Below are 27388 nucleotides of genomic sequence, written 5' to 3'. Positions count from 1 at the left end.
TCAGGACTAGCAGTTGATGGCGGCCGCCGGCTTGGAGCTCAGTTGGTGTAAGACAGGAGCAGCCACACGTGGTTTTACCATGCGGCTTGGGCTTCTCGTGATCTTGCGGCTGGGTTCCAAGAGGGCGTACCCCAAGAGTGAGCATACGAAGAGGCAGGACACAGAAGCTGCCAAGCCAAGTCTAAAGCATATCTGGCACCACCACGGTCACTTCTGCCAGTTTCTGTTAACCCAAGTGGTCATGGGGCCGGCAAATTTGCAAGCACTAGAGACGCCATCTCTACCACTTGATGGGGAGTGGCAAGGTCACGCTGTATAAAACAAGTGAGACAAGAGTATTGTCACAGCCATCATTGGAAACTACAATCTGCCACGTAAGGATCTAAAAAAAAAAAAATTCTATCAACTCAAGAAACGTGAGAGAGGAGGAAAAAGAAGCATTGAAAAAATGAGGCAAATAGGACAAGCAAAGAGATACAGAAAAGTCCAAATATGCCATCGTCACCATTCCTGAAAATAAACTCACTCATTAAAGAAGAAGATTGTCAGAGTAAAACACAAACACGTGAGGTTTCATGATACACGTAGGAAACACACCTAAAACACATGTAAGAACAGAGAAAGGCTGAAAGAAAGTGACAGAAAAATAGATATGGCCAATCCTACCCCGCAGAGGGCTGAGGTAACTACGTTAACAGGAGACTACATAGATTTTTGAGACCCAAATATCACTATCGAACACAAAGAGAGTCACTGCATGCTGATGAAAACTTCAATTCACCAGAAAGATCTGACAACCAAATTTTAGAAAACTGAAAGTATTTTTTAAATTATGAACATAGTGAAAGATACTATACACAATTTTAAATTATGTGGTAAGCAGTAACCCAATAGCAAGCAAACTAAATGATATATTACTTCAATAGTTTTACCAATGTGGCATTTTTTAAGAAGCAAAGAAGTGATAAGCACCAAGTTCATAGCAATGGATGCCTGTGGAGGGAAGGCAAGGGTTTAGATAAGAGAGAATACGAAGATAGCCTCCGTGGTATTGGTAATATCTTAATGCTTGTGTTGGGTTATGGGTTCTCAGGACTTTGTTCATTTTATTACGCTCCTCAATTTAACATGTCTGTTCTCTATTTTCCTTTGACTATATTACATATTATATAATAAAATGTTAACACGGAAAATGACATGAATCAAGCTTTATGGGGGAAACAAGAAAATGTGAGATATCAAAACCACAACCTCATCAAATTAATGATCTGAGTGTTTCTCCGCGGTCTAGTCCTTTTTGAAAAAAGTTTCTTCTGTCGTATTTTTCAACCTGAACGTTTTCTTTAATCGGTTCTTAGTCTGTCTATGGATGATGGACTTCAGAAGGTTTATGAGCTTCCTGAAATAACAGACAAGAGTGTGTGTGTGTTTGTGTGTGTGTGTGTGTGTGTGTGTTGGAGGGGGTGGGAGAGAGGAAAGAGTCCATTCTTCTGGCAAGAGTATCTAGAGATAACCAGTGTACAGCAGGTACGAGAATGGATTTGGGAAGCAGGAAAACTTGTGTTTGAATCTTGGGTTAAATATTCCTTAGTGTGTGATCTTGGTCAAGTTGCTTATGTCTCTGAGATTTGATCCCCATAACTGTAAAGTGAGAATAATAATGCCCACCTCACAGGGTGTGGTGCGCGTAAAAGAAAACAGTACAGAGTTTGTCACAGGGCCTGGTATAGAATGTCTATGCTTTGAATATTACTCTTTTTATTATAATTTTAATCTGATCCTCAACTGGTCCATGACCCAAATGATTGAGCAGCACTCTTAGAAGAAGCAATAATGTCCCTTGATTCTGTGCATTTAGCATTCACTTATCCATTATAAATGAGCAAAAGGCACATGAGCTAAAATTAGCCACTGCAATAAACAAGCACAGTGTTAGATTCTAGGGATAAGTAAAGAGCTCACTTTCAAAAGAAAAACTGGATTTAAAAACCCTTTTTATTGAAATGTAACATTCATAAAGCACACAGATCCTAAGCGTACAGCTCAATTCACTTTCCCAAAGTGTATACTCCCTACGACATGGGGCCCAGATCGAGAAATAACATTAGCAGCAACCCGGGCAGCGCTCCTCATCCCCTCCGGTCACTGCCCCACTTCTCAAGGCAACCACCATCCTGACCTCTAACCATCAGGGGAGGCGCTGACTTTTAAAACGATGAATTAGAATATAGGATGAAACCTACATGATGTCCTGGTAGAAAGTACGCGAGATTTAGAACTAGGCACACTCTGGTTCCATCCCAGCCGATCCCCATGAAATGGAGACGTACTATTTACTAGGCTGGACTGCTGTAAGGATTGGAAATACTACGGATCAAATACCCAGCCCCGTACCTCCCCTTGCTGACTCAGCCTGTTTCTTCTTATGACACTAAGAGACCCAGAAGATAGCTGGGGGGTCCTCGCTACTCCTTAAATGAGATAATAGATGTGAGGGCGCTGTGAAAAGTTGAAATATGTTCTACAAATATGAAGTGTTAGGTGAAAGTTACAGTACAGCGTGTGCTCTCTGGGCTTCAGATTGTTAGATAATTTCCTGTCATCTCAGTTAAAATAGTCCAACAGTCCAGAGGACTCTGAATTACAGCTCTTCCAACCTAGGACCCTGGTCAGGCCTTGAGTGCTCTGTGTTTAGACTGACGCCCACACGCTGCTGTCAAGAGAAAACCCTTTTCCTGAGGTGGAGCGATCGCCAACATAAGCACTTAAGGGCGTGTGTAAAGGTTCATCCCTGTCAGGACGCGTCTGAGGAAAGGCACTTTATGAAGAGGCGACGCCATCCATTACCCAAAGACAGCTCCTTGGCCTTCAGCAGAATGGTGGCGTCACGCTGCCCGCTGCGTGGAACCATTTCCATCCTGCAACGGATACAACGTAAGTTGTAAAAACACTTTTTTAAATGGACATAAAAAGCAGACATTCCACGCTTCAATTATATTTATCACACATGCCTATGTGTGCACATTTCCACCCCTCCTCTCCCCGGGGAGGAGAACGCATAATCGTGCATTAACTGAAACTACAGGGTGTGAAGGGAAAATAACTAAAGATAAGTGCAGACCTAACATTTCTGGAGCACCTGAGAGGTTCCAGGGGCTGTGCATTATCTCATTTAATCTCAGAACATTCCTATAAGGTAGGTATTGCTATCTTTATTTTCCTAAGAAGAAGACGAGGCTCAGAGAATCTGGGTAACTTGTCCATGGTGACACAGCTGATAATCGGCAGAGCTGAAATAAGAATCCAAATCTGACTTGATCCCCCATCTGAGCGCCTAATAACTCATGGTATCGTCCATCATGATCCATGGTAACCATTGTGGAAACCCTGATAATTAACCAAGCTTAGGGGATGCAGCCACCAAAATGGCTATGCCAATCTAAGAACCCCAAAAGCAGTATATAATCTTTCAGGGAACTTATTTTTAAAGCAATAGAAACAACCTAGAGTGCAGTGAGAGAACAGTGATCCTCAGACACCACCTTTCTGAGACTGAAAGCTAGTAATGGTAGGCCTGAAAAAATGGAGGCTCCTTAGAGTTTCGATATTTGAACTGTTGGCTGTCATTATGTAGTACAGACACAAGCAGTGGACCTGAAACCAACGAACTAAAGCAAACCAGGAGATAGCTTTCTAAAAGACAAAGAGGTCTGAGGATAGCCCAGTCGGTTAAGCCTCCAAGTGTTGATTTCAGCTCAGGTCATGATCTCAGGGTTGTGGATCAAGCCCCGCCCTGGGCTCATGCACTGGGCATGGAGCCTGCTTAAGGTTCTCTCTCTCTCCCTTTCTCTCTGCCCCTTCCTCCCCACTCCCCTTCTCACTCTCTCTCCCTCATTAAAAAAAAGAAAGAGAGAGAGAGAGACCTGAAAATGGAATGGGCTGCCTTGAGAGGTAAAAAGATTTCCATCACTGACGGGTTCAACAGAAGCTAGAGGACATCTCTCATCATAGACAATGAAATTAGGACTTGAATTGTCTCACATAATTTATAACAAATTATGTAAACCTAACTCCATCAATTTAATAACAACTGGACTTTGGATAACCTTGTAAAGAGGCAGCTAGTCAACTGGGTGCAGTGGGGCTGGGGCTAGGGCTGGGGCAGGAAGGGCTAACCAAAGATGAGGGAAGAGGTAGGGCTTCCATTGAAAGAGACACCCTTAAAAAAAAAAATCACTGAATCAAGTCAATTTCCTCTAGAGTGGCTGAAGCTGTCAAGAGTAATGATCAAGCGAGGTTGACAGGCATGACTCCCACCGCTCTGAACTACAGCACAGAAGTGGCCAGTTTTACAGAGAAGAGCATGGAGCAGACACATCATGGACTCTGTCAGAAATAAACACGAGTCCTTATAGTAGTAAGTCCTCGACCCTCACACTCCTAATGCCCAGCAGCATTGCGTGACACTCGAGTATCCCAATCAATTACCCTTTGCTTCAGAAAGCCTGGTTTTCTCTCACTTACAGCTACGAGTCTTAGTACGTAAGCACTAGTATATTGTACATTAAGCAAAACAAGGAAAAACAAAGTTTTGAGAAAAGTGTATTTGTATTTGAAACTTTTAGGCCCATTGTTCCCAGAACAAATTAAGGCTTTCCTCACCCCGCATCTGGGTTTAGGTGCTCCTCCCGTGTGCTCCTACAAGCAGAGAGAATTGGCCAATTGGTATATACTCACTAGATTATAAATTCCACATTAACAAGGGTTTGTATTTTTTATAGAACCCCTCCTTTTTGGTATAACCTCTCATTGATTTAACCCAGCGTCTGGCATTAGGTCTTTTATAAACAAGTGTATACTTATTCCTGTGTTCAAAGACTGACCTTCTGTACCAGAAAACAGCAGCGCATCACGGAAACAAGCGGTCTGCTATGCGGAGGTAAGCGCTGCAGCAGGTGAATCCGAACTCACTCCCAGAATGGGAAGCTAACCTTTAGTCCGGCTTCACACTGCAGGTAGGCGCCGTTTACTAGGAACCTACGTCCCGTCACACTTCCCTATTCCGGCAAGCATGACGGACGCTCAGAGGACGATTTCTCTTACTATCCAGACATACAGGATTTCTTATTTAATCCTGTCAAGAGAACGCTCTCTTTATGAATCTGTGGCAGAGCTGCGCCACTCAGATCCGTCTGACCAACTCACTGCCGACCTGCAAGGCATCGGGCTGGGTGACAGCCCGCAGCTGGGGGCTCCGTCAGGGTTCACACCGCGGCATCCTGGCCACGGTCCTGCTCATCTCGAGGTGCTCGCGCCGAAGACCCGGCAGGGATACCAGGGCTAGCCATTTCCACCCAACTGCTCCGACAGGCGGTCTCCTCTCCGGAGCTCCGCATGGGACTGACGGCTACTTGGTCAGCTCCGCGTCACCGTCACCGACTGGCAGCGTCCCCCGGTTAGCGCTGCATGTCTGCTTTACCCCTCACTGGACCATTTTGCACTTCTCACTCCACGTTAGTTGGCATCGACTCCTGGAGAATCCCAGGCTAAAATCAGACTGGTTTGTTTCCAGTATAGCCTATCAATGTGATCTCTTTCTCATTTACTTAACCTCTGCTGACGTTCATAATACTTGAAAGGCTTTCCTTCAACCTGTGCCATTTTAGTGTCCCCAAAAGCATTTGAAGTGCAGACACAATGATCTTTTTCTTCACATAAAACCTTGCAATTTTACCAGTGGTTATTTAAGTATATTTCATTGTATTCAGTAAAGATACATTTACTTTATGATAAAAACAAAACCTTAAGAGCAGTGACAAAAAGCACACCAAACCTTAATAGCACCATCTTGTGGTGTTTAGTAGGAACTGTTCACTACCCAGTTTAGGAAAAGGCCTTCTGAAGTCCTAACACCCGTTACCTTCTGTCCATATAGTTTACCAAGGTTTCAAAATACGGCCAAGTAACAGAAAACACAATTAAAGTCAAATCAAGCCTTTAAAGTTGGTGAGTACATACAGGTCTTGTTTTCCTTTTTCTGAGCCTTGAGGTAGAACCACCGCCTCTCCCCACATCTCTCATCACTGTAGCACCAGACTAACTTTATTTTTGTGGCGTATCAGTATCTGACGTTTCATAAACATTTTCCATCTTTTGTTTATCTGGCTTCCCTACAAGAACATAGGCTCTAGGAAAACAGAGCCTTTACCTGTCTTATTCACCCTTATAGACCTCAGGGCCACTTGGCATATATAATAGGAACTTTTTGAATAAATGAATCTTTCAACTTAATGAATGGCTACATATAAATCAGCCGTGGAATTAGAAAAAGTCACCTGAGAGAGAATTCTCCCGTAAACATAAAGATCTTGGGGTAGGAACTAATGGAGCCACCGGAGAAGTGACGTTCACAGCCAGTCAGGGAGAACCAAAAGGCCTGGCTAAAAGAAATTAAGGCAACACCAGACGGTGTAGAGGTGTTTTTAGATGTGCTCAAAATTGTGTTAATTACTGAAAATGAATGCCTGAAGGGAGTTTTCATCTCACGCAACCGCATTCACAACAACTCTCACATATATATGCAGCCCGTGCTTGAATATTTATAGGGATACAAGATGGCGACCCCAAGGACAACCTGTCAACTACATTTTGAGACCTTAGACCTACTAACAGTAGCTTAGGAGAGTCATAAGAATGAATAATTATGAACCAAAAAGTTAATACCACCAGTTAATTAAATCATATACACAAGTGGCCTTCTTGGTGCTGCGGGCGGCATGTCAGTCTCATAAAACACAAATATGAAAGGTATTAATTAGAAAAATTATTTATTTCTGCTCCTTTCACACATCTTATTGTGCACGAAACAGTCTTGCATACACATCTGAATAATGTACTGTCACACACTCTGTTTAAAGGCAAAGCACCATAGGTAAAGCTGATCATCTGTCCACAGTTCTCAGCTTATGGGATCTTGCTTCCTGATTTTACATTAATTTTTGAAAGTCAGAAATGTCAACTCCAAAAAATGTTAAGGGGACTGTAAAAAATAATCACTTTATTCAATATTATAGTTGTAGAAATGGAGTAGATTTTCTTTAAGAAATGAAAAACTAAGACGAAAATGCCACTTAACATCGTTGGTACGTCAGTATAGGCCAGCAGGAAAAAATACTGTGATAAGCTTGTCTCGGATACCAAGCACACATTCTAGTTCAAGCTTTAATATGCTTCCTATTTTTCACTAGATGCTTCTTTTCTGCTGCTTCACTCTTTTTCCATATTTCTCATCAGAGGATTGGTACAGCCTTTAAAACCTCATTAACAGGAGCAAATCCAGTATCTGCTGATTTCTTCTCAAAAGGCATTTTTAACCCATCAGATAGCCCCTGCAGGAATAAAATTCATAAACACAAAAAGTGAAAAGCAAGCAACATTTCAAAGTGCCCAAATTTTATAATGAATCAAATGACAATCTGAAAATGTAACTGTGTGATTCCTCCTTATGGTTTTTATTTCGAATCTTGCCTCCACAATAAATGAATACATTACTGGGCTTCATTTCCATTACCCTTTCCCTCAAAGGATAAAGTTACAAACCAATACGTTCCAAACTTGCAGGCAAATAAAAAGACACTCAACACACCTGCAGGGCAGTTAAAAAGCCAGGCCATGAAGCTCTCCTTCAACCAGGACTGATTTAAAATGCAAGCACGGCAGCTAGTTATCTATTTCCTCAAATCACAGAATTAACAACAAATGAAGAAGAGGAGGGAAAGGAAAATGACAAGAGGTATACGATGATAACAAGGAGAAACGGCAGGTCACACTAAGGAAATCAACTAAAAAACTGGAAAGTGCTGCTGTTTCTAATTGAGTATAAAATAAAAGGACCCTGAGTCAAGAAGGCAAAATTACGCTTCATGTTCAGAGTCCAGCAAGTAATAGTTACCAAATAATAAGTATGTGCTAAATACAAATGTGAATGTTACAGAGGCAATAGAACACTTTAGAAAGTGGCCTGTCAAAAAGGAGTAAGATAAAAGTTTTTTAGTACATGAAGAATTAAATTTCAATTACAAGGAAAAATCATGTATATGCGTTCTCCTAGTTCCTAAATGACACTGAGTAAAGTATTATTATTTTCTTACTTTTATTTTTCATCCTCCCTTACCTTCAGAACTTCTTCTCTGAACTGATCCTATGATCTTAGCACTTACGCAAGAGCTCCCCAGCTTTTCCCATCAGGTTTAATAAGCATTAGTTCAAACTGCTAAAAAGGCAATTTTTGCCACTCTGACTAAAACAGGCCTTTTGGGGGTGGCTGGGTGGCTCAGTCTGGTTAAGCGTCCAGCTATTGGTTTCAGCTCCGGTCATGATCTCAGGTCATGATCTCAGGGTCGTGGGATCACCAGGAGTCTAGTCGGGCTCATGCTCAGCAAGGGTCTGCTTCAGAATCTCTTTCCTCTCCCTCTGCCCCTCCCCTCGCGCTCTCTAGAGCTCTCTCTCAAATCAATCTTTACAAATAAATAGAAAATAAAACAGGCCTTTTGTTCTCAATTGCATAATACCTATTCAAAAGACTATTTTATACAGCTTTATAATAGACTTGCCTGAAAGTGAAAACCCATCCCTCCACTCCCGTCCACTTTGCCTCATTTTAGGACATCACAGCATGGCACAGCACACCATCTTTTACTTTTTTAATTTTTATGATTCTTTTAGGTCAAAACTGCCCTAATAGTGAAGACTAAAGAGAATCTAATGACCATTATTTTTCAGAAGAAACGAGTACAAAATCGTACCAAAGTCTCCTACCCGGTATCCAACCATTATTTCATTTCTTTAAAACTATGCACATTTAAAAGGTACCTAACACACACACACCGTCCCACCCACATTATCTTATGAATTATATGAGAAAAATTTTACTTTCAAAATGAAAACTGCTTTTCTGTAACTTTGTACTAGTACCATAAAAATATCAGGCACTAAAATTTGACTTTTCACTTTAAGCGCACTGTCACATATGCAAACAGTCAATCAACAGTCACTCATTTTATTAGCGTCCATGTTTCTACAAAGGACAACGCATCAAATAAAGCCACATGTTGATTTGTCAAACTACATCTGTAGGGGAGACATCAGGTCTCTAAAAAAGCATAAACCCAAAATATAAAACTAATAGTACCAATTCGTTGCTATTGTTTTTTCCTTTGTAAAGGTTCCTCTTACTAAAGATATCAAACTCTCTGTGGAAGACTTCAACCCTGGAAGTTATCACGATCAATCCTATATAGCACAGCCACCTTTATCTCAGACGCTAGCAACTTATTTGATCTGCAAAGAGCCTTGGTTACCAGTGTTTTTAATGTCTTTTTGTTGCTGCTGTTCCACTCATTATGCATCAAACTGTTTATATATGTTGGAACATCAAAGATCATTTGTGTGCAAAAAGACAGACATATCCCCTCCTTGCTGGTGGTACTAACCACAGCCCTATTGTGTGCAACACGTAGGCCCACAAACATGGCTCATCGTCTTGTCTGGGGCCTGCAAACATTCCAGAAAATGCAATACTGTTGCTTCTCTTTCTCTTCTAAAAAAACTGTCCGTTGTTTCTTCCCACTCCGCACCCAGGGAACCAGGCTTTAGGAACTGCAGATGAGAAATCATATCAAAGAAGGAACCATATTCTTTCCTCTTAAAAATTTAAATCCTAGATTTAGCTGCATGACAATTCACAGGAAGAAGTAATTATCTGTTTAGATCATTGTTCAGCTTAGATTAAATCTAATTTACACTGGGAGATTATATATAAAGGGAGAATACCCTATTTCCTATTGTTCACTTAGTCAGCAATCTTGGATGCTGGCCTACAAATGAGGACAAGAAGACAAATATTTATATAAATAACTGAAACCGTAAGATGGAGTCAATCCAGAGAAATAAGTACTTCCCAAAGCTCTTTTTTTTTAAAGCAGTAGATAGGTCTATTATCCTACAATCAAACGTCTGAGCTAAAAAGAAAGCACTCACATCCCAAGGAGAGGACCTAAAACCATAAGAAAGAATGAGCAGCTTAAGTAGAATAAAAATAAATCTCATTCTATGGGCAAAACCAGCCCACTTCTGTTCTGCTAGGTGCCTCCAAAGTTCCATCTGTTTTGGTTAATTCGTAGTAGCCTCTTGATCTCTCTGGGAGCCTCCTCTTTTCTTGTTTTGCTGTGGAAAACTTCAGCCTCTTCCATACCAATATACCTTCTCAAACAGCGACAGGAAAAAAAGAGGACGCTGAAGTACGCGATTCTTCATACAGTGTAGCCAATGGCCAAAACTATTTTTTTAAAGATTTTATTTATTTGAGAGAGAGTTGGCAAGCATGAGTTGGGGGAGGGGCAGAGAGAGAAGCAGACTCCCCACTGAGCAGGGACCCCCCCCCCCCATGCAGGGCTTGATCCCAGGAACCTGGGATCATGACCTGAGCCAAAGGCAGAAGTTTAAGCGACTGACCCACCCAGGCACCCCAAAACTATTTTCCTGAGACAAAAATAAGAGCCACTGGCAGAGGAGTCTGAGGGAACTATATGGCCACACAGATACTCAGCTGACAAAGAACACTGCTCTCCTTTCCCACCCTGCCAAGATTCGAACATGACTGCAGGATTAAGTACTTCTGACTTGCTAGGGGAGGTCTGCCCACTCCACTCCAGATGTGTTACAGACACTGGACAGGTGAAGCCACAGAACAAGTGAACCTGTGAAGCTCACACACATTCCTGTATTCCCTTTCAATGTCTCTTATAATAAAATAAGGGATATCGGTTCTAAGAAATCAGTACCGGTGACACTTGATGTTTAACATATTCCCTAAAAAATGAATTTACTAAGAGCCAATCTTTGTATGGTATGTGTTTGCCCAAAGTTCCTGCAGTTACTAATACATCCATAGGTGAAACCAGAATATAGGGAAATGTGATCAGACTTGTCCACATTTCAAATTAACGATCTCAAATGGAATTATAAAAGTTGCTGTAAAACTAAAACTAATTTGTTTTTGTTCTAAAGATATTTTATGTTTTCTGAAACAAAATGTTCATATATATATACATACATATATATCAGGCCTGCAAACATAAATTCCTTCCTCTTAAAAATTTAGCTGCAACACACACACACACACACACACACACACACACACACACACACACACGAAATCCTTTTCCCAACTTTTTGGAGAGGCAGTAACTCCCTGTCCAAGGCTTAATGGGTTTTCCTCATATCCGTATTCAAAGAGCAGCAATGACTAATGCCTTGAAAATATTCCCTACTATCACTACTACTACTGGAATCCCATATTTTATAGATAATCCGAAAAGCAATTTAAAGAAACAGTATCTCCAGTCAGTGGTCAGTGATGTTACAGAAAAATAACAGCACAGAGATAATACTCAGAAAGACCTACCGATCTCAATTTTACTACTAACCATAGTTAAAACCTCAAGCAAGTCACAAATCTCTTTGGTTCTCAGAACTGTCATCTGTTTAAATGAAGGTTAAATTAAATCTCCCATGATTTCATGTGATCCAAGTAATTATTTTACCAACTTGCAACAGAAGTGAAATTGCTGATTATACAAAGTACTTAGTAACTTACGGCAGTTTCATTCTCATGAATACTCTAGCCATGAAAAAACTCAATAGGACACAGACGAATCCAATGAATAGAAGAAGAAATCTATTGAGTTTTGGAATGTTTGGTGCATTCGATCGGTCCAAGATTATGAAACCTAAACCTCCCATTGTAAACAGGAAGCTGGATGCGAGTCCTTCCATAATATATTGTCCATTTACTCTGAAAAAGACCACAGCAAAACAGTAAGTGAAAATTCCCGGAAAAATAAAATACTTGTCTTTAGATTGAAATTCTTATTTCTGCTAAAATATTTTTGTGCTAATTTTTATTCTTAACCTTAAAACTATTTTACCACATTTCTGTGTATTCTTGTCAACAAAATTTATTGAGAGCCTATTATGTATCGAGCAGTATTCTAGGTTCTGGGGATACAACAATGAAAATCTGTGCCTTCACTGCTCTTTTATTCATAAGTTTGAAAACCTCAACTAACACAACTGTCTATGTAAAATCAGTGCTAAGATTTTATTAGCTTAAAAAGCCAATTAGTGTATGTATATGAACTCTTTACCCAGAACTTTTGTTTAGCTTTTTTAAATGATGGCATTTAAATTTCTATTATCAATTTCAAATTCTGAATTGGTTAGAAATGTTTCTAGAAGTTTTATGAGCATTAATAAACCCCTTGGGGCACTTGGGTGGCTCAGATGGTTAAGCATCTGTTAAGTGTCTTGGTTTCGGCGCACGTCATGATCTCACGGGTCATGGAATCGAGCCCCGTGTGGGGCTCCACACTCAGCAGGAAATCTGCTTGAAGATTCTCTCCCCCTGCCCTCTCCCCATTCTCATGTGTGTATGCTCCCTCTCTCTCTAAAATATACAAATCTTTTTAAAAATCGACAAATAAATAGATGTCTTGTTTCAAAGGGAAAATTTTAAAAGCAAGCATTTTTAAGGGCTCCATGAACCCCACAAGGATTCCCAGCAATCTATAAACACTTAGAATTATATGCAAATTTTTATATACACATATATCTGATTTTTCTTGGAATACAGAGCTTTTAAAATTCTGAGTTCATGGATCCCCCAAAAGCAAATTCCTCTGTTAAAGGGATAATTTATACATAGGTATATGTAATGGAGATATATTTTTTGTTAGCTAATTCCTTTAACTGAAAACACAATACATGCACTAGGCTCAAAATTCAAACAGTGCCAATGACGACACTATGAAGGTTTCCCTACCATCAAGACCTCCTGTCATCTAGATTTCCCCTACTTCCAGAGAATCACAATAATCTTTTCAGTAATATTCTATGCAGGGAATACCATTAAAGTAAGTGTAAATGCAAATATACAGATATATTTGATAGACAGTCACCAAGTGGGTGTTAGAAAGCAATACAATAAGCACTGCTCAGATGAACCAAACCACACTGCAATGGTGTTCCGTTCTGGAAATGGAATGCCCAAGTCTCCAAAATTATTTCTTTTATTTGGCAGTATAATCCAGGGGCCCACAGATTTTTTTTCTGAAATGGCCAGACAGTACATGTCTTGGGCCTGCAGGCCACATGGTTTGTGTCACATATACCACTGTAGCTTACATACTCAGACAGTATATGAACAAACGGGCACGCCTAGTTCCAATAAAACCTGACTTACAAAATAGGTACCTGCAGTTTGCTGATCCCCGGAATAGCCAAATGTATTTTAAACCAATACCTTCCTTTAAATAAGCAATCATGTCAATCACTATGAAATACTTTATTTCCTAATAAATAAGTAACATCTATTTCTTGCCCGCTTCTTGCCATCTCTGAATTTAGCATTTTAGCTATCATCTAAACGCAGATGGACCCACAGGTTTCACTATATTTCTTAAAAACACCCATACCCCAGCAACCTTCCTTTACACCAAACATTCAAAAAGGTAGGTGTTACCTGTAGGCCAAGAAAGCTACTGGTCTCTGATGCCCATGTTCATCGGTCATAGAACCAACACTTGGAGGTTCAACAATAACATCATAAATTATTCCTATAGAAAGACAATAGAATAGAGTGGATTCCTAATTTTCAAAAAGGATTAGAGTTTTCATGTCTCTAAAGGTTCATTTATATTTCAACAGGACTGCTATGACATGACAATCAAGTGAAGCCCAGCTAATCTCCTAAACTGTAAACCATTCAAAAATTCAACCCAATATTTTAGAATATTATCTTTAAAACAGGTATTTGATATAAGAAATTCATTCAGTAACTGTTTCTAATACTCAAGAATTACTCCACAATAAAGGAGATTTAATATTAAAGGCTATATTTTAGTTCAAGAAAATGTTCCACATATGCTTGGATATGCTTCTATCAATTGAGAGGTAACTAGAGAAATTTTCTTGCTTAAATATAAAATAAGGAGACATTTTTAAATCATACCAACAGGCAGACAAGCAATACTAGAGATCCGTGATCACTAATGTTAATGTCCATCACTGAGGTCATAATGTCACTGTGATCACTACTACTAATGTCCATCAACACTCATAGTTTTCCCAACCTCCCACTGCCAACAACTACTCTTCATCTTTCCTATATTCTCTAACATGCTCACTTCCACCTTTTCTTAAGCATAGTAAGACTGTGTCTCCCTCACCCTGGACTAACAAAGCAATCACACAGGAATTCCCTAATCTCTCCACCATCACCACATCTATAAACTAGCATCTGCACCCATCCTTACCTCCTTCCCTCCTTCCAGCTAAAGACAGAAAGAGTCCCTACTCCTATTAATGTGGGATTCTTTCTGCAATTATCAGGACTTCAGCCCCTCCCCCTTCTCAGAGACTTGGATCCTTTGGCTATCTCTCCTCCTTCCTGTATTTTCAACCTCTCCTTCCCTACATCAACTTTCTCTTGACTCCAAATCCTCCTAGTTAACATCCTATTTCTATGCTTCCTTTTTGAAACAAAGTCAGACTTTCTTCTGGAAAAAAAAAAAAAAAAAGTAAACTTCCTCATTTACCCTTCATTCTTCAACTCACTCCAACCTGGCATCTGCCTCTACTGATCTCACTCTTGCTAAAGTTGCCAATAATCTCCATGTAGCCAAATTCAATGGACATTTTTCAGTTATCTTAGGAGGCTTCCCAGCGACACTCAATCCAGCTTACTAAATACATTTTCTTTGGAGGAAAATTGGCTTTTGTGACACTCCTGTGTTTTCTTGTTACATTTCTAGCAGGGCCTCCTCTTCTGTAAATCCACTAAATGTTGGGATCTCCTTGATCCACTGCCCTTTTTCTACAATTCTCTCCTGAACTGAACTCATCCCTTCCCAGGGTTTTAATTCCATGTGCTAATGATTAATGATTATCAGTGTGCCAATACCTATCAAATAATGTTAGCACCAGTAGAATTAGATGTAAGCTCCCTAAGAACAGGGACTTTCTCTATGTTCTTCAATATCTGGCTTATGAGAGGATTTCAAAAAACATCTGTAATTAACCAGTTTCAATAGAGACCTCTTCTCAATTCTAGACTCATAGCTGCAAACTTACTATTTGCTATTACATATCCTGAAGGGACCTCTGGTTCACCGTTCCCCACCAAAAAACCTCATCTCTTCAATCTCAGAAAACGACCCTTCCATTTACTCAGATGCTCAAAGTTAAGATTTCTTCATACTGGGGCGCCTGGGTGGCTCAGTCGTTAAGCGTCTGCCTTCGGCTCAGGTCATGATCCCAGAATCCTGGGATTGAGCCCCGCATCGCATCGGGCTCCCTGCTCAGCGGGAAGTCTGCTTCCCCCACTCCCTCTCCCCCTACTTGTGTTCCTTCTCTTGCTGTCTGTCAAATAAATACATAAAATCTTAAAAAAAAAAAGATTCCTTCATACTTCATTCTGTCCAATCCATACATCCAATCAATCCATCAAGACCTACTGAATCTACTTCCAACTATCTTTCGTTATACTTTCCTCCATCTCTACTGCCACCAAACTAGTTAGTCTCAATCAACTACAAAACCCACCTAATTGGTTTCTTGATTCCGTATGTGTCCATTCTTTTCCCTCTGCCTAGTATTTCCTTTCCCCCAATTCTTCAGATTTTGGCTAACATGTCATTTCCCTAAGAACCACACTCCAATATAAATGATATTCCCAACTCCCATTATTTTCTCATAACTTCTTGTTCTTTCTCTTCAAAGAATCTCTGGTGATTAGTAATGGAAAAAATAATGCAGGGAAAAAGATTTCTGTGATATTTAACCTGTCTCAACCATGATATTACAAGCTTCAGGAGGGCAGCATCCTTATGTTTCGTTGACTGTTGTTCCCAGTACCTAGTGCCTGGAACTTAACAGGGGCTCAATGCATTGTTTGCTGACTATTTCTCAGCAATAAATATTATTTATTTATAGAGGTACACTCACAGTTTTTAGAAGAGACTCCTTTCCAGTGGCAAAACCGATTCCTTGTATGAGATACCTCATGGCCTTGGCCACTAAAAGGTGTCCTTTGCAATCTGCCCCTGGGGTTGGAGCGGAGAATCTCCCCATTACAACAATCAACAGGGAATAAGTGGACAGAAGGAAAACTGTGAGGCTTCTAACGAAGGCTTGGGCTCCAAGGGGGTAAGGGTTAGGAGAAAGAGACTAGCAGATCAAAGCAGATGAAGACTATTATTTTTTTTAATCACATGCATTTTAAATTTCATTTATTCAATACAGTACCTATTAATGTGCTGAGGAATATTAATCCTAATGTTATGCTAGGATAGTATCTTAGCAATATAAAAAATATTCAAAATGTGTTTTACTTAAATGAGTACAAGTTAACCATCACGATTCTGGATTGGGAGTGGGGGTAGATTCAAAGGCACATTCCAGTACCAAGCCCTCAGTTTCAGATTGTTCCGTCTTCAGTACCAATTCTTTTCACACCTATGAAAATAAAGATGTCTATGGCTATTTCCTTAAAAACAGAGCCACTTTTGCTGTCCCTAATCTGTAAGCTTCAATTTTTTAACTTCCAAATTAAGTACTCCACTTTCCAAAATCTGAAAGTGCAGAACAGTCTTGAGTAAATCTTCAATCTGTGGCTTGAAAGGGTGGTGGCTGGAAGACTGTAGCCGGATTGCCAACTCATCACTATACAAAACAACGCCCCTTTTGCAACTTTTTATTTGAAAACAAACAAACAGGATAAGACATTCTGCAGTGTTCAACAGTACTGCTATTTTCCTAATTCTTTAAACTCTCAACCTCTGCTTTTTGAAATACAATACCTTCTGCGAATCTAACTCCAATCTCAAATATTTATCAACACCATGGATTCGGAAAATTCCATTGACATTCATTGTTGATCGGGGCAAAAAGCAACACCAGACCCTTAGGCGTGACCTAACAAACCTAAGGACTGCCAAGTCTCTCCCAACGTTCCAGGGACTGTAGACAAAGATACGGTAAAAGTCCCAAACCTTCTTGACCAACCATGGAAGTAAAACGGACAAGACTAGACTCCTCCGGGATCTTTGTCAAAAAACTTACGGCAGGCAATAGAGCAACAATATGGGCTTGAAAAATATATTCGATTCGGATCCCTAGGCTAAGAGGCTAGAGGTGCGGAAAGGCGATGGGCGTGAGAACAGTGAGAACAATGAGTAGCCTCTCAGAATACAGAACAGGGCGTGAGGGCAAATAAACCTTTGGGCCGTTAATACTTGAGACCCCAGAAATTCCCTCCACCCTCCAAAAAGATCGAGAGCACAGAGATGCTTCCCCCGGGGCTGAGAGTCAGCGGATTAGACGCGCCTCCGGGGCGGGCCGGCTCTCCCCGTCTCAGGGCCTCTGGGGCCCGAGCCAGCCCGAGTTACCTCCGGTGATGAGGAAGTAAGACACCACCACCAGAGCGTACACCGTCATGGCCGACGGCATGTGCACCCAGGGCGGCTTCTTCAGCTTCAGGTTGGGGCATTCGAGCACTAAGAACGGGACGCGGTACAAAGTCTCCATGCTGGTGGCGGCAGCGGCTTCTCTCGACCTCAAGCCCCACACGCCACCCGGAAACAAGTCCGCCCCTCCCGCTCGCCGGCGCCTGCGCCGGGAGGAGGATTGCAGGTCCGCAACTCTAGACGGCAGGTTGTCTACCTACGGGGAAAAAGAAGAAACTATGAAGAACGGATAAACAACAGGACTTTAAGCTATGTATTTTTAAATTTTGTTAAACATAAATTTGAATAAGAAGCTCAATTATTGCGAATGAATAAGCGGGTGATTTATGTACCTTCAAGGACCTGCAGGGCGTCAGACGTGGCCAAGCCGGAGCAGCAGAAGGGACCGTATCCTTCGGAGCCCCTCCCACTCGCCGGCGCTGGGGATTTGGAAGCTGATTGGACGCGGGGCGCTCTAGGTTCCCAGAGCTGGAGGATGAATGGGAACTTTTGGGAAGTTCTACCTTTTCTATTAGCGGTTTTTTCAAGAGCCTGAGAGAGCCCTAGTTGCTGAACTTTTACTTCCCGATGTAGTTGCGGGGACGGTAATAACAATTATTATTAATATTTGCTAAACTAATATATTATCAGAATGTTTAAAATATCCAGACCAGATGTATGAAAAATATCGAGGACAACTCCACAGGATGCCTAAAGCTGATACCTTGAGGTGACCAAAATACTATTTTAAATAACCCGTGTCTTCCCCTCCACTTTGCTTCTCCTACAGCCGTCCCTATCTTCATAAATGCTAAAATCTTTATGGCCGAAAATCTTGAAGTCATCCTGCTTTCTCTCTTTATTCAAATTCCATCTCCAAAATGTCAGCAATAATGAAGTGGGTTTATAGCAGAATCAGTATTTATACATAGGAAGTTTTTCTGGGTATTATAAAGCAGAATGTTTCTAAAGTTCATAGCTTTATAAATAAGGAAAACTTTGGAACAATTAAAATTATGTTGCCTTGAAAAAATAAGGAAAAACACAGAAATTAAAAGTTTTTTTTTAATTTGAGAGGTACTTTTTAATTTAAATTCAATTAATTAACATATAATGTATTATTAATTTCAGAGATAGAGGTCAGTGATTAATCAGTCTTACATAATACCCAGTGCTCATCACATCATCCAGTTACTTATTCTTCCCCCCCCCCCAACAACCCTCAGTTTGTTTCCTATGATTAAGAGTCTCTTATGGTTTGTCTCCCTCTCTGATTTTGTCTTGTTTTATTTTTTTCCTCTCTTCAAGCATGATCCTATTTTGTTTCTTAAATTCCACATATGCGTGAGATTATATGATAATTGTCTTTCTCTGACTGACTTATTTCACTTAGCATAATACCCTCTAGTTCTATCCATGTCATTGCAAATGACAAGATTTCATTTGTTTGATGGCCGAGTAGTATCCCATTGTATATATTTACCACATCTCCTTTATCCATTCATCTGTCAGTGGACATCTGGGCTCTTTCCATAGTTTGGCTATTGTGGACATTGTTCCTATAAACATTGGGGTGAAGGTGCCCCTTCTTTTCACTACATCTGTATCTTTGGGGTAAACACCTAGTAGTGCAATTGCTGGGTCATAGGGTAGCTCTATTTTTACCTTTTTGAGGAACCTCTATACTGTTTTCCAGAGTGGCTGCACCAGCTTGCATGTCCACCAGCAGTGTAAGAGGGTTCCCCTTTCTCCGCATCCTCACCAACATCTGTCGTTCCCTGACTTGTTAATTTTAGCCATTTTGACTGGTGTGAGGTGGTATCTCATTGTGGTTTTGATTTGTAAGAAATTAAAAGTTTTTAAGCTTCCCTTATAGCTTCAGGAGGGAAACTAATATTAACCACTGCTTGACAGATACTACGTTAAATGATTTACACTGGTTCTTATTTAATCTTCATGACACCTCTGTTAGGGAAATACTACTCTCAGAACTTTACATATGACAAAACTGAAGCTTGAGAAGTGAAACTTAAGAAGTATAGTATAGTCTGTGATTGGATGAGACCTAAAGGCGGTTGCTGTAAATGGAAACAAGATTTGAGATATTTAAGATCGGTACTCTACACGTTCAGAGAAACTTCTCTAGTAATGAAGTATAGAAATGATCCCTGAAAATATAATCTTGAGATCTTTAAGATGGCACAAGTTTATCCTTCTTCCTATTATTTTAGGACCAAATAATTCTATATGCATTGTGGGAAAAAAACCTAGAAGCTTTCAATTAAAAATATACATTTTGTAGTAAAAAAATAAAACCACCTAATTAGAACTTCACGTTCATCTATGTACTGAGTTATTACTGTCACTTTTTTTACTCTGTTCCAAAATGTAAGTTTTTTCCAGAAACCGATTCATTATTATTTTTAACATCTTAAAATTTGAAATATTTTCCAACTTGACTTTGTAATATTCTATAAGCTAATTATTAAAAAAAAGATTATGAATAAAAATGTACATCCGTTACCATCTGTGTCCTAGCCAAAAATAGTTCTGCAGAAAATGTTTTAGTTAAACACAACATAAACTCTGTAACCAAGAACCAAGGAAATAATGAATATAACCATGGACATTAGAGCATGCCCTTTAGCACGATACAATCAAATCATTCAGTGGGTGGATATTTTATATAGATGAAGAAGGGCAAATGTTGGAAGAAATGCAGATTTAAAGCATTATATACAGTAAAGCCTATCATTTTAAGCTATTTATACATAAAAGCAAAAATGATTAAGTCTTACTGTGCACAAGCAAATATAAACTCAAGGAAGAAAAGAGCATAAAATTGATATCTGCAAAGATTTTCATCTTTAATGTAGAAAATATTAATTAAAAGCCTTGAAATCAGGAATGGCTTTGCCGGGCAAAAGAAGGAAGATCCCACAAGTAAGTTTTTAAGTAAATTTTAAACAACCTAGAGCTACCAAGACTATTAATACTACTTATTTTAGGGTGGTTTTTTTTGCATATGTATTAGGGAGGAAATAAGTAGCTTTGTGTTTTTTGTGTGTGTTGTTTTTTTTGTTGTTGTTGTTTTGTTTTTGTTTTGTTTTGTTTTGTCAGATAATAACATACAATTTTAACCCGGGTTAATCTGCAAAGACATTTTGCAGTTGTGTTGACGGTCTTGTGAACGATGCTCTTTCCCTCTGGGTTCTGTACAAGCATGAGTATGTTTGTTTCCCCAGCTCAACAAGTATTGAGTGGCAACTCTGTGCCAGGCACTGGGTGAGGCACTATTATGTCTCATGTTCTATCAGACTCTTCCTAATGCAATATTAGATTGTGAATTTTGTTGTTATCATCGTCATTATTTAAAATTTTTGAAAATGAAAATTCCCAAGTAAAACACAGGTACATGCCCATTGTAACAACAGAGATGCGTGGAGCGAGTTTCCTTTCACCACTGCTTTCATCTTACTTCTCCTTCCAGAGGTAGTGAGAATGCTGGGATTAACTCTAAAATGTACAGTTGGCATAAACATATGCAGATGGGGAAGAATCCCCACATTGGTTTCCTGACCCATAGAGTGAGGGCTCTTGTGGCAGGAAAGACTAAGTGGAACCAATAGAACTGCCTTTACCTACCAAACAAAAAAAAAAACAGATGGCTGCAGAGACTGATGCCACCATCAAAGATCTGAAAGATGCCGAGTGGCCATCCCTACCGCATTCCATTGAGTTAGCTAATTCAGCCCTTCTACAAGAAACAATGGATCTTGGGGAACAAGAGTGGATTAAAGTAAATTTAATCATGTAGTGACTTCATCTGGTCATGCTATTCCAATCTATTTAATGAGTAATCCAATAAACTGCTAGTTTTGAGTGGGACCCAGAATAAGCAAAGCCCCTGCAGCAGGTCCAGCCTGCTGAGCAAACTGCTCTGTCACTTGGGCCATATGACCCAGCAGGTCCAGTATCACTTGTAATGTCTGTGGCAGATAGGGATGCTCTATGGAGCTTTTGACAAGTCCCTTTAGGTGAATCATATCACGAAGCCCTAGAGTCTTTCAGCAAACCTACGCCATCCTCCGCAGATAAATATCTCCGCTGAGAAGTAGCTTCTGGCTTGCCACTGGAGCTTAGCGGAGACTATGCTATTGACCATGGGCAACAAGTTACCATGAGACCTGAACTCCCATCACCAATTTGGCAATGTATAACCTATCAACCCATAAATGTGGGTGTCCACAGCAGCATTCCATCATCAAATGAAGTGTTATATGGGAGACCTTAAAAATACGTTTAAGTTGCATGAGAAATAATCCAGATGTACATGACCCACATCCCTGCCACACTGACTCTTCTCTCCCGGTCTACACCTGTGGCATTATGGAAAGTGCCTATGACCAGTTTACTGAAGGAGAAAACGTGTGTGTTGGGGGGGGGCGTTTTACAGGTAGTTCTATACAACGTGCTTGCACTACCTGAAAGTCAATGACTTGCACAATAGGCCTCCGTTAGAGGGGCCGCTCAGTGAGGGAAAATCCTTCCAATGGGCAGAATGTTAGAGTCTACGTGGTTGTTCATTTTGCCCGGAAGGAGCGATGGCCAGAGTTGCAGTAACTCACGGGCAGTGACTAATTATTTGGCTGGCTGGATGGCCAGGGAATTAGAACACAACTGGAAAATTGTTGAGGAGATCTGGAGATAGACCTAACTTTAAATTTCAAAGTATGAAGATATTTGTGCCCCGTGTGCATACTCACCAACGAACAACATATGTAGAGAAATATATTCATAATCAGGTGGATAGGATGATCCATCCTGTGGACATCAGTCATCCTCTTTCCCCAGTCATTCCTGTCTTTGTCCAGTGAGCCCACAAAGTGACTGTGGCAGCAGGGATGGAGGTCATACGTGGACTTTCACTCATCAAGGCTGATCTGGCTAGAGCGACTGTTGAGTGCCCAGACTGCCAATAGTAGAACTCAACAATGAGCCCACAAAATGGCACCATTCTCCAGGAAGATGAGCCACCCACTTGGTGTAGGTTAACTACATAGGGCCACTTCCAGTAGGCACTTGGTTCTTACTAAAATAGGCACTTAGAGTAGATATGAATTTTTCTTCTTTGCCCACGATGCTGCTAAAAAATCACCACTGTGTGGACTTAAAGAATGCCTTACACATTATCACAGTATACCACACAGCACTGCTTTGGCCAAGGAACTTGTTTGACAACAAATGAATTGTGGCTCATGTTCAAGGAATTCACTGGTCTTAGCATGTGCCCCATCACCCTGAAGCAGTGTGTGGAATGGTCTTTTGAAAACTCAGTTGTGATGCCAGCTAAATGTCAACACCTCTTGGAGCTCAAACAATGTCTGCCAAGACGCAGCATGTGCTGTAAATCAGTGATCAATATATGTGCCCATTTCCTTAGAACCAGGATTCGCAAGTCCAGGAATCGAGTATAGAAAATGGGAGCAGCTTCTCTCACTGTTACTTCTAGTGGCACACTAGTGAGATTTTTGTTTTCCATTCCCTACAACTTTAGGCTCTGCTGATCTAGAAGTTTTAGTCCCAGGAAAGGAATACTTCCACCAAGGGACACATCAGTAGTTCCACTAAACAGAGATGAAACCATGACCTCACCTCTTCTGTGCCCTCATGCCAGTGAATCAAAAAGCAAGTAAGGGGTGCTATATTGACTCGGGGGTTTGAGCTTGACATTCATGGGAAAATTTGATTACCACTACAAAATGTCAGTAAGGAGGAGTGTGTTTAGGATGCAGGAGACCCCCAGAGGTGCCTCTGAGTCCCCCCATATTCTATGATTAAAATCCATGGAAAACAACAACTCAGTAGGGGCAGGACCGGTAATGGCTCAGACCTTTCAGGAATTAAGTTGTAGGTCACTCTGGCAGACAGAGAACTACAACCAGCTGTAGTTTTTGCTGAGGGCAAAGGGAGTATGGAATAGGTAGTGGAAACTAACTATAATTACCAGCTGCGACCATGTGAGCAGTTGTAGAAATAAGCACTGTGATAGTTATGAGCATTTCTTCCTTGTTTCGATATCAATATATTTGTATGTATGTTAACCAATATTTTTTCTTTCTGTTTCCCATTCTCCCACCACGTATAGTATAATATTGGTTGATAAGATATGACCTCTCCGTATCTAAGTTACTGGATTTCGAAATCTAGAAGAGGGATGATTCTCATCCAAAAATAAACAAAAGGACTTTGTTTTCTCTTTGGAGAGAGCAGGTTACGGTTGTATGAGGGGTAGTTGCGTTACGTTAGGACAAAGCATATTGTTGCCACTGCCCTTATTTGAAAATTAAGTTAAATACAGTTCAGAAAGGTGTATGTGGATACCATGCTGATAAGGGATGGACCGTGGTGGGTTTGTATCGTGTCAGTTTGGCTAAGCTGGAACTACATTCCCCAGGATCCCTCACTGTGAAGTTCCGAATTAGTATGGGCCTCAAGAGAGATTATTATTTTTAAGAGACATTATTTTTTAAGTTAGTGAAAAAATTTCTACCTCATCATCAGTTACTTCTGAAGCACTGAAATTAGCAGATTAATTAAATGAATTGTGAAACATCCATGTAGTAGAATAGTTATGGGACCATGAAAAATGATACTGTAGTGGTTTATCTTCTGAAGTGGAAGATGTCCACAATAGGTTTAAAATAATGACAATCAGTCCACAAAATTGTACCTAGAAATTGGCTCACTTGTTATTGTATGCATTTTCTGGGCACTGTACATTGAAAAAGCCTGAAGGACATAAAGGTGATTAATAGCCTTGTGATGAGATTACAGATTTTTTCCTTCTTTGAAACTGCAATGTGTTTCCTAATTTTTCTACAATAAACATATATTACTTTTGCAATTAAAATAAAGTTTTAAAAATAGTATTATGGGAGGGGCCTGGGTGGCTCAGTCAGTTGAGTGTCAGACTCTTGATTTTGGCTCAGGTCATGATCTCAGGGTCATGAGATCCAGTTCCCTGGACTCTGTGCTCAATGGGGAGTCTGCCTCTCTCCTTCTCCCTCTCCCTCTGCCCCATCCCCCACACACTTTCTCTGTCTTTCTAAAATAAATAAATAAATCTTTTTTTTTAAGCTTTAAAATATGTAAATAAAAATAGTATTATGTTGGAACATAGCAGACATCTTCTTTCTGGTCTTTCATGAGCACGTCTGTCTCTCCACCCAGGTATTGCTCACTGCTGTATCGTGTAAGGGATGAATGATAATAAGTCCCAAATCTGTGTCCATTCTAAGTGAGTATTTGGATGTTCATTACTATGCACCAGCAGACAACCATGTATAGTATCAGAAACTCAGTGTCCTGAAGTCAGGGACAGTATTTTCATCACAGAATTCCCTGCACCTCTACAGTGTTGGCACATGGTAGGACTCCTTGAATATTAGTTGAATGAATCAATGAATGAACCCTGGGATTTTCCACCTCTTTTCATCCTTCAGTGTATCACCTTAACAAGTGTACTTCCTTAGTGTTTCTTGAGTTTGTTCCCTCTTTTCCATCTCCACCACCTCTTGTTAGTCCAGACCCAACCATCTCCTGCCCCAGTTTTCTCCACATTGCAAGCCAAGGTGCCCCCACTTTTAAAAAGATTTATTTATTTATTTTAGAGAGAAAGAGCACAAGCAAGAGGGGCAGAGGCAGAAAGAGAGAGACTCTCAGACTCCATGCTTAGCGTGAACCCTGACATGCGGCTCAATGTCACGACTCTGAGATCATGACCTGAGCTGAAACCAAGAGTCGGACATTTAACCAACTGAGCCACCCAGGTGCCCTGCCAAGGTGCTCTTTCTAAGAGACTGAAAAATCTCAGTATGCCAATCAACTTGCCATCTTTACTGCTAACTAGATAGTAGTAAAAAGTAAAATTTGGGCTTGTTTTTGTTCATTACTATCTTCTTTTTTTCCCTATCTCAAAATTCCTTTCCATATTTTAATACCTGTTTTGTGAAAACTATGGGTGCACTCTGAAAGCATCTGCCTAATCTCCTACACTTCTTCCCTTTCCTCAGAAGAGATGGGGACCAGTGAGGGCAGGCAGTAGTGCTGGTGATGATAATGTTCACTGTTCATTTCTTCCTTCGTTCATCAAGCATTTATAGGGAATATAGCAGAGAACAAGCTCTGTTCTAAGCGCTAGGGTGGGGGTGGAGGAAGAACAAGATAACCAGTGCCAGATTCCCTCCTTGAGAAACTGTCATTCTGGTCAGGGGAGAAACACACACAAACACACAATCAACAGCAGGGCTGTCTGAGAAGTGCACACTTGTTGGAGTTTTGGACCAATTGCTTAGCGAGTCCTGAAGCAGGACTTACTCATTCTCGCAGGTAGGAAACTACGGGCTCACAGAAGAGCTCACATTTGAGATTTCAGCTGAGCATTGAAGGAGGAGTTACATTCCTTAAGGGTCAGGCTTTTCGGGTGTGAGGACCAGTCTGAACAAGGGCAGGGAGGTGGAAAAGTCCAAGGGAAGATGAGCAGTTGTGTATGACAGAAGACAAATGGAAGAATGGCTGGAGATATGACTCTGAAAGGAAGGGTGAAGCCGGAGGGTAGAGGGTCTTTCAATGCCACGATCCGCTTAGATTTTATCTGAATTAATAGACTGAAAACATTGGAGGATTTATGAAATTGAGATAATCGGTTGTGTGTTTGGAAGATGGAGGGGACAGCAGAAAGGCATGAGGTGGAGAGACCTTCCAGGACCTCATTGTAAAAGACTGGATGAGAGATGATGTGGGCATGGAATAGACTGTGAGAATACACAGAGCAGGGAGGTTGGTGGTGATGGAAAAACTATAAAAGATCTTTCGCAAGTAGAGTCAGGTGAATTTGATCAACAAATGGATATGAGACTTGGGCACTCTGGAAAGGAAAGGCTCTGATGAAAGTGAGCTGTGTAATAATGGTCCCGGGCAGCCCTGCAGCTGGGTCCAAGAGCTGGACCGAAGAAGAAGCCTTCTCCTGGAGCTGGAGGTGGAGGCTGGGGAAATGGCCAAGGTCACGCAGTGCTTCCATGGATAGCAAGAGCCAGGGAGGAGCTGCTTCCTCCCAGGGTCTCTGATTATATGTGCATGACCCCATCCCCCCCAACCCACTCAATGCCTCTCACGGAGCTGGAGGCTGAGGTCCTGCCATCTACCTGATGAGAACTATTGTTCTAGAAGGACTCTCCAGGAGGGGACTTAGGTGGGTGAAAAAAGAGGCGAAAGTTAGAGATCCAGGAGTCAGCAGCATCTGGGAGATGGGGGGAGGGTGTCTTATCGGTGGATGAACATGCCTAAACATGAGCTGGAGCAGGCAGAGGTTTTGTTCAGAGGGATCATCCTCCAAAAGATCTCCTTGCAGAGCTGATAAAAGCTATGAGCTTTCTTCCCAGAATATGCCCACACGTACCCACCAAGTGCGGCTAAATTATAAGAGGTTCAGAGACTAAAGTAGAAAGAGAGAGGGAAGAGAGCTGAGGATGGTGCCTAGGGAATCGCCCACGTGATTAAGACGATACTACACAGTAGATACAGCTAGATAGATAAAAGGAACAGAAGAGTTGTGGGAGAGCAGTAGCAGAGAAGGCTTGGACAGGGGAGTTTCCAGCAAGTCAGATGAAATTGAACAGAAGCCACCGAGTTTGACAATTGGTCATTGGTGACCGTTGGTGATCATTAAGTACATGCCACTAGAGTGACTTGAGAGCGGATCTGACTCCATTACAAGGCACAGTCCTAAGACATGGTATCATGATCAATGCTCATAAATGTTTGGT

The 27388-nt window shown here is 40.8% G+C and overlaps 1 protein-coding gene across 1 annotated transcript in view; it reads right to left on the bottom strand.

Annotated features, from left to right (window-relative positions):
• Positions 1-6810: 6810 nt before the first annotated feature.
• OSTC (oligosaccharyltransferase complex non-catalytic subunit) overlaps positions 6811-27388 on the bottom strand; it is a 32873-nt gene continuing 12295 nt past the window's right edge. The window contains exons 2-5 of the mRNA XM_026499154.4: positions 17505-17778; positions 13580-13673; positions 11657-11854; positions 6811-7388 (exon numbers count right to left, since the gene is read on the bottom strand). Of these exons, the coding sequence (XP_026354939.1) occupies positions 7370-7388; positions 11657-11854; positions 13580-13673; positions 17505-17643 (450 nt within the window). The 5' untranslated portion in view covers positions 17644-17778 and the 3' untranslated portion in view covers positions 6811-7369. The remainder of the gene's footprint in view (positions 7389-11656; positions 11855-13579; positions 13674-17504; positions 17779-27388) is intronic.

This window comes from Ursus arctos, unplaced genomic scaffold (genome assembly GCF_023065955.2).
Source record: "Ursus arctos isolate Adak ecotype North America unplaced genomic scaffold, UrsArc2.0 scaffold_11, whole genome shotgun sequence".
NCBI classification, from domain to species: Eukaryota; Metazoa; Chordata; class Mammalia; order Carnivora; family Ursidae; genus Ursus; species Ursus arctos.
This window is presented reverse-complemented; position numbering and strand designations above follow the sequence as displayed.